Source organism: Pempheris klunzingeri, chromosome 22, assembly GCF_042242105.1.
Source record: "Pempheris klunzingeri isolate RE-2024b chromosome 22, fPemKlu1.hap1, whole genome shotgun sequence".
In the NCBI taxonomy this organism is placed as follows: domain Eukaryota; kingdom Metazoa; phylum Chordata; class Actinopteri; order Acropomatiformes; family Pempheridae; genus Pempheris; species Pempheris klunzingeri.
The window spans coordinates 453486-467416 of NC_092033.1; the positions used below are offsets into that span (position 1 = coordinate 453486).

The window sequence follows — 13931 nt, forward strand, 5'->3', positions numbered from 1 at the left end:
TGTGTGTGTGAGTGTGTGTGTGTGTGTGTGAGTGTGTGTGTGTGTGTGTGTGTGTGTGTGTGTGAGTGTGTGTGTGTGTGTGTGAGTGTGTGTGTGTGTGTGTGTGTGTGTGTGTGTGAGTGTGTGTGTGAGAGTGAGTGTGTGTGTGTGTGTGTGTGTGTGTGTGTGTGTGTGAGAGTGAGTGTGTGTGTGTGAGTGTGTGTGTGTGTGTGTGTGTGTGTGTGTGCGTGTGTGTGTGTGTGTGTGTGAGTGTGTGTGTGTGTGTGTGTATGTGTGTGTGTGTGTGAGTGTGTGTGTGTGTGTGTCTGACCAAACCTCACAGGAAACGAGCTCTGAGTCAGAAGCCGTGTGATTGGACGGGGGGGGGGGTGAACATGGCTGACTGGTTTCTCCCAGAATCCACTGGGAGCGGCGGTAATGGAGTTGATGGACCAACATCACATGACCAGGAAGTCCTGTCTGCACTTCCTGTCACCGTGGACATGTGACCCTGAGGAGTGTGGGGTCAGTGTGAATCAAAGCAGCGTAGCGTTAGCTTCTACTGATGCTAACAGGAGGAAACAACACGTTAATAAAACAGAATACAAGCTAACGGAACAGTGACCCTCTACCTGAGGCATGTCGGACTGATTGATTGATTGATTGATTGATTGATGCGGTGAGGACAAAAACTCCCATGATCCCACGCTGGAGCGGTTGGTTTCCTCTGGATGAAGCTTTTATTCCCTGAAGTCGAGCTGATGATGAAAATCAGAAAATACCTGCAGCTTCAGGTTAACTAGTTTACTAGTTAACTAGTAAACTAGTTAAGAGGAGGAGGAGGAGGAGAGGAGGAGGATGAGGAGAGGAGGAGGATGAGGAGGAGGAAGAGGAGGAGGAGGAGGAGGAGGAGGAGAGGAGGAGGATGAGGAGGAGGAAGAGGAGGAGGAGGAGGAGGAGGAGAGGAGGAGGATGAGGAGGAGGAGGAGGAGGAGAGGAGGAGGATGAGGAGGAGGAAGAGGAGGAGGAGGAGGAGGAGGAGGAGAGGAGGAGGATGAGGAGGAGGAAGAGGAGGAGGAGGAGGAGGAGGAGGAGAGGAGGAGGAGGAGGATGAGGAGGAGGAAGAGGAGGAGGAGGAGGAGGAGGAGGAGAGGAGGAGGATGAGGAGGAGGAGGAGGAGGAGGAGGAGGAGGAGGAGGAGGAGGAGGAGGAGGAGGAGGAGTCTCCTGGATCAGAGATCCGGCTGGTTAAATTAGGAAGAAATATTTTTAGCAGCAGCTGCCCCCTCACCCCCCCTCACCCCCCCCTCACCCCCCCAGAGGCATTAATTACAGCCGCTCAGGCTAATAATACCTCTGTGATGCTGCTGTGGGAGGAGGAAGGACGACATCCTGAGACAACAGGAACACATCTTCATCACCACCACCACCATCATCATCATCATCACTGTCCTTACCACCATCATCATCCTCGTCGTCATGGTAATCGTCATCCTCACGCTTGTCTTCATGTCATCAGACTTTTCTGTCACAACCTGCTGAACTCTTATTTCTGTTCTTATAACGTATTAGCACAAATATATATATACATACACAGTATATATATATACTGTGTATATATATATACATATACATATATATATACTGTGTGTATATATATACACACACACACAGTATATATATATACAGTATATATATATATATACACACAGTATATATATACACAGTATATATATATACACAGTATATATATATATATTAGTGTCGCACATGATTCTATGTGAACTACAAAACACAGGAAAACAACAAAGACAACAAGATGTACCCAAAGATCCAAACTAACCAGACTCCATTAACAAAAATGGTAATTTAACACAGGCATTGCTGGTCTATCACTGCCTCTGTGTTTGTGTTACTGTGTGACTTTGGTGTTTAAAAGACTAAGTTAAGATCCAACACTATTAGTGTAACACACAGTAACACACACACACTGACTGATGGAGGCAGCAGCAGAGCAGCAGCTCCTGTGTCCTGTTCTCTAAAATCCCTGTTTTAGTGAATGTAGTCTGGTGTGTGTGCTGTTTGTGGTTAAACCAAAAGGATCTTCCAGGTCTCTCTCTGTAGGGATCCTTTCCATGATGCTGTCGGACAACACAAATAGGGTTAAAAGAGCTTTTTAAAGGGTTTAGGTTCTCGGTCTACACAGAGAGGAGAGAAGGAATAAGAAGATGATTGAAGCACGTCTCCTCTTTACGTTCTTCTCTCTGGTTCTCAGATCGTACTTGATGTGTTCATGTTGGATGTTCGGCCTGTTAATTGCAGGTTTGTAGAGTTTCCTGCTCGGCTGCTGAGCTCCATTGAGACAAACCTCTGCTGCCCCCTGCTGGCCTCCTGCAGCGCTGCCCCCCCCCCCAGCTTCTTTACTCTGACATTAGTAGAAACGTCCCATGAGGGAGGACTCAGGCAGCTTTTAGAGAGTAGGATGAGGTAAAGGAGCGTTCCCTGTGCTTCACTCACTAAATGAATGGATGTAAATGTCAGACTGAGTGTATTTGGTGTAAATGTATTCACTTCTTAGATGTTCGTTTCCTTCCCGGAGCCTCGTTTTATTTTGACCTGAGTTTGTTCTCGCAGCAGAAAAAGTTTGAGTCCAAACTTGAGCTCTTCTTCTTCTTCTTTCCCTCCTGGTTGTTGTTCAGATGAAACTTTAAAGATCCCGGCGGGGAAGACGAGCGCAGGCTGAGACTCAAACACATCAGAGGGAGAGAGAGGAAGAGGAGGCTTTAAAGACATGGACGAAGGCAGCACACTCTTAAAATTTAATCAGAGGGAAGACGGAGCCTGAAGCTGGAGGAGGAAGAGGGTCAGGATTCAGACGTCCTGCTGCTTCATCCTCATCTTCATCACCACAGATGAGAGGAAGCTGTTGTTGTACAGGCGTGAAGCATCTAAACGTTTGGAAGGTCAAAGATAAGAGACCGACATTAAAGTTACTGCAGACAGGAAGTTCATTAGACTGTATCAGTCTGTCCTGTCCTCTGATTGGTCGGTATCAGTCTATAAAGAAGCGTCGTCTGATTGGTCGGTGTCAGTCTATAAAGAAGCGTCCTCTGATTGGTCGGTATCAGTCTGTGTAAAGAAGCGTCCTCTGATTGGTCGGTATCAGTCTGTGTAAAGAAGAGTCCTCTGATTGGTCGGTATCAGTCTGTAAAGAAGCGTCCTCTGATTGGTCGGTATCAGTCTATAAAGAAGAGTCCTCTGATTGGTCGGTATCAGTCTATAAAGAAGAGTCCTCTGATTGGTCGGTATCAGTCTGTATAAAGAAGAGTCCTCTGATTGGTCGGTATCAGTCTGTATAAAGAAGCGTCCTCTGATTGGTCGGTATCAGTCTGTATAAAGAAGCGTCCTCTGATTGGTCGGTATCAGTCTGTATAAAGAAGCGTCCTCTGATTGGTCGGTATCAGTCTATAAAGAAGCGTCCTCTGATTGGTCGGTATCAGTCTGTATAAAGAAGCGTCCTCTGATTGGTCGGTATCAGTCTGTATAAAGAAGAGTCCTCTGATTGGTCGGTATCAGTCTGTATAAAGAGGCGTCCTCTGATTGGTCGGTATCAGTCTGTGTAAAGAAGCGTCCTCTGATTGGTCGGTATCAGTCTATAAAGAAGTGTCCTCTGATTGGTCAGTATCAGTCTGTATAAAGAAGCGTCCTCTGATTGGTCGGTATCAGTCTGTATAAAGAAGCGTCCTCTGATTGGTCGGTATCAGTCTGTATAAAGAAGCGTCCTCTGATTGGTCGGTATCAGTCTGTATAAAGAAGCGTCCTCTGATTGGTCGGTATCAGTCTATAAAGAAGCGTCCTCTGATTGGTCGGTATCAGTCTATAAAGAAGCGTCCTCTGATTGGTCGGTATCAGTCTATAAAGAAGCGTCCTCTGATTGGTCGGTATCAGTCTGTATAAAGAAGAGTCCTCTGATTGGTCGGTATCAGTCTGTATAAAGAAGAGTCCTCTGATTGGTCGGTATCAGTCTGTATAAAGAAGAGTCCTCTGATTGGTCGGTATCAGTCTGTATAAAGAAGAGTCCTCTGATTGGTCGGTATCAGTCTATAAAGAAGCGTCCTCTGATTGGTCGGTATCAGTCTATAAAGAAGCGTCCTCTGATTGGTCGGTATCAGTCTGTATAAAGAAGAGTCCTCTGATTGGTCGGTATCAGTCTGTATAAAGAAGCGTCCTCTGATTGGTCGGTATCAGTCTGTATAAAGAAGCGTCCTCTGATTGGTCGGTATCAGTCTGTATAAAGAAGAGTCCTCTGATTGGTCGGTATCAGTCTGTAAAGAAGCGTCCTCTGATTGGTCGGTATCAGTCTGTGTAAAGAAGTGTCCTCTGATTGGTCGGTATCAGTCTATAAAGAAGCGTCCTCTGATTGGTCGGTATCAGTCTATAAAGAAGCGTCCTCTGATTGGTCGGTATCAGTCTATAAAGAAGCGTCCTCTGATTGGTCGGTATCAGTCTGTGTAAAGAAGCGTCCTCTGATTGGTCGGTATCAGTCTATAAAGAAGCGTCCTCTGATTGGTCGGTATCAGTCTATAAAGAAGCGTCCTCTGATTGGTCGGTATCAGTCTATAAAGAAGCGTCCTCTGATTGGTCGGTATCAGTCTATAAAGAAGCGTCCTCTGATTGGTCGGTATCAGTCTATAAAGAAGCGTCCTCTGATTGGTCGGTATCAGTCTGTGTAAAGAAGTGTCCTCTGATTGGTCGGTATCAGTCTATAAAGAAGCGTCCTCTGATTGGTCGGTATCAGTCTATAAAGAAGCGTCCTCTGATTGGTCGGTATCAGTCTGTAAAGAAGCGTCCTCTGATTGGTCGGTATCAGTCTATAAAGAAGCGTCCTCTGATTGGTCGGTATCAGTCTGTGTAAAGAAGTGTCCTCTGATTGGTCGGTATCAGTCTATAAAGAAGCGTCCTCTGATTGGTCGGTATCAGTCTATAAAGAAGCGTCCTCTGATTGGTCGGTATCAGTCTATAAAGAAGCGTCCTCTGATTGGTCGGTATCAGTCTGTATAAAGAAGCGTCCTCTGATTGGTCGGTATCAGTCAGGGGGCCGTATCATCATCATCTCTTAAAAAACACCAGATGACCAGTTTTTGTGGCAAGTTAGCGAATCAACCTTTATTATGCCTGCACAATCTTGCCAGATTGAAGGTTAACATATCAAACATGGTTTCTGATACATATAAAATCACTATAAAATGTCACTCTGTTATATCGTGTCGTTCTAACCTTCTCTCACCTGTCTGTTAAAAATCATCCGATTGTTTCACCGCACGTCTTCCTGTGGTAAAAAAGAATCTGACCATCTTTGAATAAATGATTCAACCTGCTCTCTCTCAGCAATAAGACCATTTTCTGTCAAAGAAAATAAAAAGAAGGAAAAAAGGTCTGAGAATAAATAAAATGAAGTCACAGCACAGATCCGAGCAGACGTCACACCAACCCAGCTGCTGCTTCATTCGCACAAACAACTGACAGTTTCAGAGGAAACCTCACTAGTGGTTTTGTCCAGATGACCTCATCGGGAGGACAGATCACGTTCACGTGCCGATTCAACCGTTTCAGCTCCTGCTGCTAACAACATGCTGTCTCACAAACATCCCGTCTGCACGTGGTGGTGACACGAGAACATTTTTCAACTGAGCCTAACTTTACATATTTAGTGTCTAACTGACGAGTAGATGGTCAAAGAGTTGGAATCTGAGTGTGTGACAGCATCATGGAAAGGATCCCTACAGAGAGATCCTTGAAGATCCTCTTGGTTTAACCACAAACAGCACACACACCAGACTACATTCACTAAAACCTCCACTGGACCAGTTCCAACACTTTTAGTACCTACCAGTCATTTAGACACCAGGATGTGGACAGAGAGGCTCATGGGTAGAAACACTGCTGGTCATCTGGTCAGCGGAGCAAACGAGCGTAGTTTAAAGTGAAACGGTTCTGAATGCTGGTGTGGCAGGACTCTACCAGGGGACGCAGGTTGTGTTCATGTTCAACGTGTTACCATCATCAACGAGCTGCAGACAAACAAACAAACCACCAAAGAAGAATCACGGTGTCCTTCCTGGACCTGAAGCTGATTTAAAGGCGCTGAGTGGCTCAAATAAAAAAAACTGGTGCAGAGTGTGAAAACTTTTCTGCTTTGACAGGAAGTGAAAAGTCTTTGTGTCTTCAGTGCATCAGGATGAGGAGCTGCAGCGGGGGGGGGGCAGACATGGAGACGAAGAGTTCAGTTTTAAGGGACGGTGACGTGGAAGGGGCTGCCGGGGACGTTCTCCTCCCCCCATTTGACGATGAGGATGTAGCTGCCTTGCTCTTTAACGGTGTACGTGACGTTGTACATCCGGTTGCCCATGTGTTTGACGTACACCTCCTCGCAGGGCGCCTTCGGCCCGTGGACGCCCACCATCAGCATGTTGGTGCCTGCGGAGTCGAGAACAGACGCAGCATTTACAATTTTATTTCCAGGATGGAGAACAAATCTGTCGCTTGTTGTTGTTCCTCACCTGCTTTGCTGCAGTCGACGGTGAACGTGTTCTTTTGACCTACGAAGGCCTTCGATAGGCCGGCGCCTCTGGAGATGACTTTACTGGCGTCCGAGGAGAATTTGGGCAAAGAGGCAAAGGCCCCCCCCATCGCTGACGACTTGGTGACGGTTTCCACGAGAACAGAAGATGTCTCATGTAGACTGTGGCCCCCGGACAGACGAGGTCCTGCAGAGAGATTCAAAGGTACATCAGCTGACCTCGTTCAAACACACTGCATCACCTAAGCTACATGGACTGGTCCCTCTGTGTCCACATCCTGGTGTCTGAGTGACTGGTAGGTAGGAAAAGTGTTGGAACTGGTCCAGTAGATCACCTCAGCCAGCAGCCACCAAACGGGCTGCAATGGCTGCAACGTGATCCTTTGGGACAACTGCACCTGATCACAGTAGGTCCACTAAAAGAGCTTGTTTGATCCACTGACAGGCTCAGAGTGTTATTCTAAGTGTGTGACAGCATCATGGAAAGGATCCCTACAGAGAGAGACCTGGAAGATCCAACTCAACACTTTTCTTACAGGTGTGGCAATGACTTCATTAAGCCACCAAACTCCTGCCATGGGCAGATGTTTTTGGTTTGTTGTGGCCCGTTCCTTTACCGTCACTCTGTGGCCCACTGACCCACCTGAGACTTTGGCCTTGAAGGGGCTGCCTACGATGTGCTGCGGTCCTCCGTACTTGATGGAGATCAGGTAGTTTCCGGGTGCCATGGGTGTGTAGGAGACCTTGTAGCCCTCAGGACTGTCCTGACAGTCCATCTTCACCTTGGACGGCCCATCGATGGTCACAGACAGAGCTCCTGAGCCAGCGTTACACGTGTTCACGATGAACTCTGACGCCACACCTGGAGGAGAGACAGACATCATGAACACCTGTTAAAATCTACTTCACTTTTCACCGAGGGCTTTAAGGTGTTTATTCTTCACACATACCTGTGGTCCCTCCCTCCAGTCCCGGTCCAAAGGCAGACACCATGCCGGGATCTCCAACCTGTCCCGGCTCTCCAACTCGGATTTTGAAGGGGCTGCCGGGGACGTGGCTGCCATTGAAACGAACGTCGATGGAGTGAACTCCATTTTCCCTCGGGATGAACCTGATAGCATGCTGGTCTGAGGAAACACGACAAATGACACTCAAAATGGCTTCTAACGGCTCCCTGGTGTCACCGCTTTAATGGCCACATTCTTTGCCTGCAGTGTAACATGTTGGAAAAGTTGCTGCAGTGTGCGTTAACTAGGGCATCGTTACTCTCTCCAGCACATCGGATCCCTGGTTTGTCCTGATTCAGTAAAAGGAAATTCTGGGTCACCTGGAGATGTCAAAATGCAGTGATAATAATGAAACAATAACGTGTTTTCTTTGAGGATGCCTTTCAAGACACCCAAGACACCCCTTACAATGCACAGAGGAACCACTGAAGCCGATAAAGAAAACAGCAAAACATGAAGGAAACACCAACATAAGCAAAGAGGCAGAAAGGTAGAGGGAAATAAAAACACTGGAAGGAAAGGAAAGTTGGGGGTCATCTGCATAGAGATGAATGTCATTATTGTGCTTATGGATGATGACGTGTAGAGGTAACGTATAAAACTAAAGTAGTGGACCCAGATTTGAGCCTTGTTGTGCTCCATGCGACATGTTTATGCTCCTCTCTTTACAAACCCAACTCTTTACTGCAGTTTGTATTACTGTTGTGTTTTTACATAAAGTCCTTTCACTAGACCGCTGGACTTGCCTCCATCCAGCTCAGTGATGTAACACTCCTCTATGGCTCCGGAGGGCGTATGGATCTTAGCATCAATCAGCCCTCTGACGCCGTTCAGCTGCACAGCAAAGGAGGCCTCCTGTCCAACCTTCAGACCCATCTCCTAATAAAGAACAGATGAAGAAAGAGGAAATCATGGAGGTCATGTGTTGGCTGTCCAGTATGCTGTAACTAGTTAACATGATGTGGGTGAACAATGTTTAGATCATGTTAAGTAAATAAATCAGACCCCCAGGAGGGGTCTCCAGGCTTTCAAGCTAATTTGACATAGTGGCCAAACCGTGTAATTACAACAATGGCGCCCCGTCCAGACTCAAGGATCCCCTAATTCCTACAAACTGCACCTTTAAGAGCCTTTTTTTAGTCGTCATTTTGAAGCAGGACCACAAATTTAACCGAAGACAAAAGACCAGCATGTTTGTAAAGAAGGTTTCTGAACCTGCATTAAGCTCCAACCGTCCCCCAAACGGACGGAGGTGCAGCTAAAACAGGAGCAGCAGAGATGAAAGTCCACATGAAGACAGAAACTCTCTCAGGTTACTGAGCCTAAATATATTCACAGCAGGTCACAGCGTCACCTTGAATGTAGCAGACGGCGCTTCATGTGTCGGAGACGTCCGCTGCTCTGTAGAAACCGTTTGAGGGAACTAATGAAGGTTTGGATGACGTGTTCTCACCTGCAGGCTGGTGATGGTGAGGCGGCGGGCGTCATCGGACAGAGTGGCGATGGGGACGATGAACGGGGAGTCTGGGATGTGTTCATCGTTGAACTTAATGGAAACCTCGTAGTCACCTGGAGAGAAGGAATAACAGCAAACGGCCCAATGAGAATATCTAAACAACTTTGTCTTTTTCCTCTGAGGCTAAACATGACTGTGGTGTTCCACAGGGGTCCATTATCGGCCCACTATTGTTTAACAAATCTAACAGCCTAACTAATCCTTTCCTGTCTTAATGTCTAATTTCCTGAAATTCAATGATCAATCTAAGGTTGGACCAGCAATGTGTGTCATCTGGATTAGATTATATTTTATTTATTTATTTTAATTTTTAATTCAATTAATTACAGTTCATCTTTTATTTCACTTGCATGTATTAGAATTAATTGTTTTATCATTTTCCTTGTAAAGTTTAACTATTCTTTTTTTTTGGTCTAATATATATATTATAATATTTAAATATTAAAAAATCATGGCCCTACTTTCACTTTGAGTATCTAACTGATGCCGGTGGTAGAGCAGCCGGTTTAGCTGACGACTGTCCGGCTAGTTAACGCTACCCGGCAGAGCTAATCAATTATTACAATTATAGCAACTCTGCTGAAATCAGGTCGGAGTGAGACGTCGGGACGGTTTGGAGCGAATTTGTTACACATGAAAATATTGATTTTTTATCCTATTCATTGACCAATTAAAGACATAATAAAGTGATTGATCACTGATCAGAATATTGATCAGCCGCAGCCCTACCAGGCTCCTGAACCACGTAGGCGACTCCACAGGATCCGTCCTTCCTGTCTTCAAAGGTGATCTCGGCTTTGCTCGGACCCTCCACGGCGATGGACAGACCTCCAGCTCCGGCCTCTCGGGTCCAGATGCTGAACTCAGCTGAAGAACAAGGAACCCAAATCACCAGTGATCAATACAAGGAGGTTTTTAACAACACGTCTGTAAACTGATCAGAACTTTAGGGGCACACGGTGAGATCAGAGCCCACCTGGGATCCCCGCCACGCCTCGGTCCAGCCCGGTTCCTCCTGCTCGGACCTTGTGGGCCCCCCCCTCTCCCAGGGGCCCCACGGTGAACTGGAAGGGGCTCCCCGGGACGTGCTGCCCCCGGTATTTGACGTTAACGGTGTGAGCTCCCATCTCGTGGGGGATGAAGCGCACGCTGTAGGTGCTGTCCTCTCCTCTGATGATCTCTGCGTCCTCCGTGTTCCCCCCGGGACTCGTCACCTGAGCCGTCATCTCCTGGTTACCTGCCTCATCTGGGGGGGGGGGACATGGGTCAGATGGATCAGAGGGTTGATCCTGCTGGACACTCACTCATTAGTATCTGTTAACACACACTTTCTGTTTAGAGCAAGCAGTTAGAGAACAGTCAGAGAACAGTCAGAACAGGTAGAGAACAGTCAGAGAACAGTCAGAGAACAGTCAGAGAACAGTTAGAGAACATTCAGAACAGGTAGAGAACAGTCAGAGAACAGTTAGAGAACAGTCAGAACAGGTAGAGAACAGTCAGAGCAGTTAGAGAACAGTCAGAGAACAGTTAGAGAACAGTCAGAACAGGTAGAGAACAGTCAGAGCAGTTAGAGAACAGTCAGAGAACAGTTAGAGAACATTCAGAACAGGTAGAGAACAGTCAGAGCAGTTAGAGAACAGTCAGAACAGAGAACATTCAGAGAACAGTTAGAGAACAGTCAGAGAACAGTTAGAGAACATTCAGAACAGTCAGAGAACAGTTACAGAACAGTTAGAGCAGTTAGAGAACAGTCAGAACAGTCAGAGAACAGTCAGAGCAGTTACAGAACAGTCAGAACAGTCAGAGAACAGTCAGAGCAGTTACAGAACAGTCAGAGAACAGTTAGAGAACAGTTAGAGAACAGTTAGAGAACAGTCACAACAGTCAGAACAGTTAGAGAACAGTTAGAGAACAGTCACAACAGTCAGAACAGTTAGAGCAGTTAGAGAACAGTTAGAGAACAGTCACAACAGTCAGAACAGTCAGAGAACAGTCAGAGCAGTTACAGAACAGTCAGAGAACAGTTAGAGAACAGTTAGAGAACAGTCACAACAGTCAGAACAGTTAGAGAACAGCCAGAGAACAGTCAGAGAACAGTTAGAGAACAGTCAGAACAGTTAGAGAACAGTCAGAGAACAGTCAGAACAGTTAGAGAACAGTCAGAACAGTCAGCAGTGAGCTAAAACTGTTTTCAGATTCACTGAGCTGACTGGAAATGATCCAACAGGCTGTTTCTGATGGACGTTTTAAAGGGATTCATGTTGAAATCAACACATTATTTTTCTTTCGTTTTCACCTCCAACATCACAAAGACCTTTTAGAGAGACGTGGTTCTCACAGGACAGTGACATCATGATCTTATATCCCATGATGCACTGCTGTAGATTAAACCACCAGCAGGACATAAAGGAGTGAAAATTAGTAAAAACATTCACGAGTGCAGGAAGATGAATCCAGAGACTTTTACTGCTGCAGGACGAGTTTACTTTAAGTACTTTAACTACGTTTTCCCGCTAAAGCGTCGGGGGAAAACCAGGGTCAACATCAGCAGGACGTCTGATTCATAGAGGGACTTAACTTGGCTGACAAAACTATGGATACGTTAGCTGGCTTCTCATGTTGTCACGTCACTGTTTCACTTGGTACCTTTAAGGTTTGAATGCAGGACTTTTAGTGGAGTATTCCCACAGTCTGGTATCAGTACGTTCACTGCAGTAAAGGATCTGAGTTCTTCTTCAAACACTGATGAAGTTAAAATGCAAAAACAAACCTTCAGTGCATCATAATCATCTACATGCAAAATCAGGTTAGAGGTGAGCTGAGACACACACACACACACACACACACACACACACACACACACACACACACACACACACCGTCCTGCAGCGGCGGGCGGCTGCCGGCCGGCATGCCGTTGAAGCCGCTCAGACTCTCTCGTCCCAGGAAGTCTCCAAAGACGTCTCTGAAGGGCTCCCCTCCCACCTGAGTGCTCTCCTCCACACGGACCTCCCTCTTCGTCTCCCCCGCCCGAGTCTTACTGATCTCCGTCCGCTCGGTCCGGGTGTAGGTGTGACTGCTGCGAGTGAACGTCCTGGTCAGGCGCTCCTGAGCCGAGACCATGTGAAACCAGTTCCCTAAAACCAGCGGGGGGAGCAGGAGGAGCAGGGGGGAGACGAGGGACAAAGAGAAGGAGGTGAAGAGGAGGAAGCGGAGAGGACGGGTGGAAGCGGGTGGAGGAGGCGCCGGGGTCACAGCTCACCTGGTATTTTGAGGTTGAGGTCGCAGGTGCTGCCCACGGTGGCGATGGAGGGCGCCTGGCGTTTCCTGGTGATGCTCTCCTTCATCCGGCCCTCGCCGAACACCTTCACCGTGAACGGACTTCCTGTTCGGACACAAACCGAAACACGACGTTTAAAGAAGCCAAAGTTTTAGTCTTGGGTCTAGTTTTAGTAGAGAAGAGATGTGATGATAAAATATTAAATAATGACTTCATGACTAAATGACTTCTAACTAAAGGATGATCAGTTTGTATGGAAGCCCACTGCTGCCAATGTGAAGGAAAGATAAACGTAACCCCTCAAAACAAGAACCTCTTATCTCCACTAAAAGCTCTGAACATGGTGACTGGAGACACTGAGTACAAAGCGTCTCGTTCTAATGACAGGACTCGTCTGTTGGCACCACACGGTGGAAACGGGCTCCGTAGGTTCGTACCTGGGACGTGTTGGTCGGCGAACTTGATGTTGATGATGTAGTTTCCGGGCTCCGTTGGACAGTAGGTGACTTTACACGTCCCGTCCTCCACGTCCTCACAGTTAATGTCCACCTTACTGGGACCCTCGATGGACAGACCCAGACCTCCATAACCTGAGAGCAGATTTTATTCAGACTTCTTACAAACACTCAGATGAACTAGTCTGAAGATGCTGCTGTAGTTTTCCTCAGTGGACAAAGTGAAAAGTGTTTTGTTTTTATCAATAATCAGATGGTTATGTGAGGTTTTTATCCAGCACATGCAGATGTTTCTATATATCTTCTATAATATCTCCCCACAAAAAGAGAATTTGCAGCTGAAATAAAGTAGACAATTATTTCAATCGTTGGATGAAACTCCAGTCAAAATCAATTTAATGATTAAAAAAACGTTTTAAATTATTTTAAAAAATCATTACTTTGTGCTGTTTCCAGTTCTTAAACATGATCTCGGCCTTAAAGCACCTTAAAACAAAAGGAAATGTGAACAGCTGCTGAGGAAGATCCAATGAAATGATCCAGAAGGACTACGGCACTAAAGGGACCATCTGGTTTAGACGTTTTCTAAAAGTGTTCAGGTGTGATCAATAACAACCTGCTGTTTGAACTCAGGTGTGAATCGTACCTGCGTTCCTGGTGTCGACGATGAACTCGGCCACCTCAAAGGTGTGTCCCTCCACCAGCCCCTGACCGTAAACCTTCACCTTACTGGCGTCTCCGATCTCCGACTGACCCACCATGATCTTAAACGGACTGTTGGTCACATGTTTCCCGTTCTTCTTCACACTCACCACGTGTTCGCCGACTTCCTTTGGTGTGAACGAGATCCCTGCAGACAGAAGGAACATCACACCGGAATCCATTTTGTCCTTTCATTTGTTGTCTGTTGGACCGATGCTTCGAGATCTGACGACTCCACTGACGTAGTCCTACTTATTTTAACCCAAACCATCATCTCGTCCTAAACCTAACCAAGCGTACATAATGTAACAAACACTTCATGTTTGCACAGTTAGCTATTTAAAGCTAGCTCTAAGCTAACGTTAGTTTAAGCTTTAGCGGGGGGATTAAAGTGAAGTCACTATTCATTAAAG

At 46.5% G+C, this 13931-nt stretch overlaps 1 protein-coding gene across 1 annotated transcript in view; it reads right to left on the reverse strand.

The window, feature by feature from the left end:
• Positions 1-5135: 5135 nt before the first annotated feature.
• The window catches only part of LOC139222047 (filamin-C-like), a 45654-nt gene continuing 36858 nt past the window's right edge, over positions 5136-13931 (reverse strand). The window contains exons 37-48 of the mRNA XM_070854017.1: positions 13463-13666; positions 12799-12951; positions 12344-12466; positions 11961-12218; positions 10058-10327; positions 9811-9948; positions 9019-9134; positions 8312-8444; positions 7509-7685; positions 7202-7420; positions 6539-6745; positions 5136-6455 (exon numbers count right to left, since the gene is read on the reverse strand). Coding sequence (XP_070710118.1) covers positions 6268-6455; positions 6539-6745; positions 7202-7420; positions 7509-7685; positions 8312-8444; positions 9019-9134; positions 9811-9948; positions 10058-10327; positions 11961-12218; positions 12344-12466; positions 12799-12951; positions 13463-13666 — 2186 coding nt within the window. The 3' untranslated portion in view covers positions 5136-6267. The remainder of the gene's footprint in view (positions 6456-6538; positions 6746-7201; positions 7421-7508; positions 7686-8311; positions 8445-9018; positions 9135-9810; positions 9949-10057; positions 10328-11960; positions 12219-12343; positions 12467-12798; positions 12952-13462; positions 13667-13931) is intronic.